The 3,788-nt window shown below is 41.3% G+C and overlaps 1 protein-coding gene across 1 annotated transcript; it reads right to left on the bottom strand.

Moving 5' to 3' along the window:
* Positions 1 to 584: 584 nt before the first annotated feature.
* On the bottom strand, positions 585 to 3,532 carry LOC129747656 (segmentation protein even-skipped). The gene is made up of 3 exons (XM_055741958.1): positions 3,192 to 3,532; positions 2,570 to 2,763; positions 585 to 1,499 (listed from the first exon to the last, which is right to left on the bottom strand). The coding sequence occupies exons 1-3, from the start codon at positions 3,313 to 3,315 to the stop codon at positions 903 to 905; spliced, it is 915 nt and encodes a 304-aa protein (XP_055597933.1). The 5' UTR covers positions 3,316 to 3,532; the 3' UTR covers positions 585 to 902.
* Positions 3,533 to 3,788: the final 256 nt, after the last annotated feature.

A 3,788-nucleotide genomic window follows, 5' to 3' on the forward strand; every position in this document is an offset into this window, starting at 1 on the left:
TCACAAAACGACAAACAGTCATCAAAATATTATGTACACAGCTTATTTCATAAAATCTTTGCTAAGAATGCAGGATTTTTTTTCGTTGATTTTATCATACACTCGGGGACGACGACGAAATTCTCTTTTTAATGTTCACAATTTATGCAAACTTACCGTTTCATATGACCTCTGAGACTCAATCTAAGATTTCAAGCACTTTTCAGAAGAAACAAACAAAGACAAAATTAACGATTTTGATTTCTATTCCATAGAAGCCAGTAATATTTCATAACTGTTTTTGTTTGTAGTAGGAATGCCGTGTACATAAACGGAGCCGCTGCCAAATGAGATTAAGCACAATGGCCTACCTGTTATATTTGAAAGTACTATGGAATCGCTGAACATCCTACGAGAAAGGAAAATAACAAACATTCTTTGAGAGCCGAAACGGGATTGTGATATTAAGTTTATGCGTTACTTTGTCTTTTGATTTTTTTCTATTTAAGGGATACTTTTATTCTTAAATCTATTATGTACAATTAACATCCGTTTCTTTAATAATGCAAACAAACGAAAAAAATTGACTAAAACTGTCTTTCGTTTTGATAATTTATCTAAAATTGTTGATCACTAGAATGCATTTGATGCAAATACATTCACATATTTATACACTAAAACACATTCAGTCCTATTCAGAACTACACTTAATTTTGATTAGCCTCCTCAAACCTATCAATTGATTTAAGATAGAACAAAAAGGATCCAGCCTAAAGAGAGAAATGTCGAGTCTAATAAATACTAATGGCTTTCCGTCCGCCATTCGTCGGAAAACCCAACAAGGTACTGCGCATGCCATATAATATCGAATTATTCCATGCAAGCTGAGGGAACACTTTGGTTGAGTAGCAAATAGGCTGCTATTACACTTCCGATTTGTATGGTTTGAAGAGCTTTGGTTTTTCAGGCGAAGGTGTTAGGATGGTTTGGCTGGGCGTCGTCGGTGCCGTCATGAGCAAGCCTTGGGTGGAAACGTTAAGTGCTTTCAGTGGGCTGCCGGTACTGTTTGTGGTCGATGACGAGATGTCCAGTTTCGATTTGTCCGAACCCGGGCTCAAGGACAGAGCAGAATGCGGTGATGAGGGGCTTTGAAGATCATGTGGTGGAGTGTGGGGTTTGGGTATCGACAAAGGTGTGTAGCCTTGGGGAATGGAGCTCAACATGGCGGCAGCGGCAGTCGGGTATGGAGTGGCTTGCATCGGTGCACGTTGTGGGATTGGATATGGAGCATACCGGTATCCATACGAGAAATGGTTAGAAGCAGCCGGGAGCTGTGGGGGCATCACTGGCATTTGCGGTAGCATCGGGGCTGGTGGATATCCGTAGGGCATTCCGACCGAGTTGGCCGCTGCTTGCAGGATAGAAGCAGCGAAAGCAGGATCGGAATAGACGGCAGCGTACGGCCAGGCGACGGCAATGCGTTGGCGTTTGTCCTTCATGCGACGGTTTTGGAACCATACCTGGAATTCAAAGAAAAAGAGAGTTTTGGTTAGATTCATAGTTCAATTGTTTATATGTATTAGCGATATCAAAAGCTCATCACACGCGTCAATTAAAATGATTCACACGTTGGGAAAAGGAATCGAGGAATGCGCACATTGGGAATGACCACTTAACACCTCGGTGGCAAACATTATATCTCTTTCTTCCATATCGGAGAAACACTCAATTATTCACATTCAGTAGCCAAAAGAGTGTCATAAAGCCAATGTTGTTGATGAAACATATAAATGTGCCGCGCGATGAACAATCGAAAAGGACAGAAAAGAGAAACGATGATGATGATGAAACGGAGCACGAAACGACCACGCTCATTCAATATAACAAATATGCAGCGGCTTGACGCGGACCGGTCAGTTTTTATTAACTTTTACCAATAGGGCGGCACACATCAAACGTCACTAATATAGCCAGTGATAATTACATTAATTTTATAATGGTTATATGATAATGACTAAACAACCAATATTTTGTATGGCTGAGTTGGTAAGAGAGCGCGAGAAATCGTGAGAAATTTCCCCGAGATCACGAGCTGAAGAATTCAATTCGTTGATTAATTGTTTGTTTGAGGTTACGTTAGCAGGATTGTGTTAAATGCGTCTGTCAACAGCAGCGCTGACACAAGAAAGGTCGGCCTCGAAAAAGGAATGCTTAAGCTGCAACAGCAGAAGGAACGGGAAAAAAACTAAATGGAAGCATCCCGGGGCGCTTCACCCAGGGAGATTCTGCAGTTTTCAGGGTTGATTTCTTGTACTTGTTTGTTGTAGGAATGTCTCCGTGAAATTTGAAACTTGTTTTTGCCTTGTGTAGAAGACTGCTAAAGATCGTGCGTGCCAAATTTTTATCCTACAGCGTTTTAATATGGCACCAGTGGGTCAAGGAACAGTTGTTTACATACAAATGTTTATGTTGTCGCGTCGTTAAGACTAGAGACATGCTGTTCCGGTTTGTTCTCGGTTTTCGTTACAAGTGACCGTCGGCGGCGTGTTCTTGATGGGACTCTACAAGACCTTGTCCTTTCAATACTAACCTTTATTGTTGACTCCGGGAGGTTCAATTGAGCAGCCAGCTCACATCGTCGTGGCCGAGATACGTAGTTTTCTTTGTAGAATTCCTTTTCGAGTCGGGCCAACTGATCACGAGTGAAGGCCGTTCGGTACCGGCGGACAGATGGATCTAATGGTGCCTGCTGCTGACTGCCATCGGATTGTGGGCTGGTACAGTCTGAAAACACAAAACAGGTAAAAGAAATATTGTTAGTTACAAGTCGGCAAAAGAGGTAACCGGAGAAAAACAAATACGAATTAGAATAGTCAACGCCTCACGTTAGAAACTTTTATTTGCTTTTGTTAATCACTACTACCCTCGGACCATCGAACTTTTTATTACATGTGGATTTTGTAAAATTTGACCGTAGGAATAGATTCCTAATCCTCTTAAAGAATTAGAGCAAAATTTTAAAACTAACCGATAAGACACAGGTAATATTTGAGACGCAAACTGTTCTGATAAATGAATCGAAAACCGTTATCACGGGTAGTAATGAATACAATTGATTGATGCCAATTACAAATCATGAACTTTTTCCGTTCGACGTTATCCACAAGAGAATGGTGTTTTACTTGCGTTTACTTAACGAGTTTTCTACTTACCACTGAGTGGCGAAAGCGGCGGCGATGATTTAGAGTTGTAATGATTAGCGGTTAGTAAATCCACAGAGATTGGCTGGTCGCGGTGCTGCAGCGCATCCATGGCGTAATTCCGAAATCCTTGCATTTTGTTTGAATTCACTTTATTGATAAACGTACACACACAACCGGTAAATCGTCTGATGACACTTCGTTTTGAAACTTCCTTTTAAAGTATTTATCCACGTTTAAATTTCACTTTAACAAATCACTAGGTTGAGATATTGATCCGTGATTCAAAATTCGTTTTTTTTATTATCCTTTACAAACGGATTCTCACAGGAGATGTGACTCCCTTCGGCAAATACTAGCAGAAAACTGGTTGTGAAGTGCAGCATGACCCCACATTAAATACGAGCCCTGCTGCAGCTACCGGTGGGCGTTTCCTTATGCTAACAAAGCTGATCTCGACGTGCCTGTTTGCCTGTCGTCTTTACCTTAGTAACGAAAGCATTCGACACCTACCAGAGAGAGACAAACAGAGAGCGAGCAAAACAAACACGATGAGTATCGGTATGGGTTCAGTTCTTTCCGGAGGGAGAGGAAAAGAGAACACCATAC

This window comes from Uranotaenia lowii, chromosome 2, assembly GCF_029784155.1.
Source record: "Uranotaenia lowii strain MFRU-FL chromosome 2, ASM2978415v1, whole genome shotgun sequence".
NCBI lineage: Eukaryota > Metazoa > Arthropoda > Insecta > Diptera > Culicidae > Uranotaenia > Uranotaenia lowii.

Excerpts from the sequence above, each read along its gene's own strand:
- LOC129747656 (XM_055741958.1), bottom strand. The coding sequence starts at position 3,315 with ATGCAAGGATTTCGGAATTACGCCATGGATGCGCTGCAGCACCGCGAC. Across the intron at positions 2,764-3,191 it reads GCCGCTTTCGCCACTCAGTG|ACTGTACCAGCCCACAATCC; the intron begins GTAAGTAGAAAA and ends TTGTGTTTTCAG. Across the intron at positions 1,500-2,569 it reads TCCCGGAGTCAACAATAAAG|GTATGGTTCCAAAACCGTCG; the intron begins GTTAGTATTGAA and ends TTTGAATTCCAG.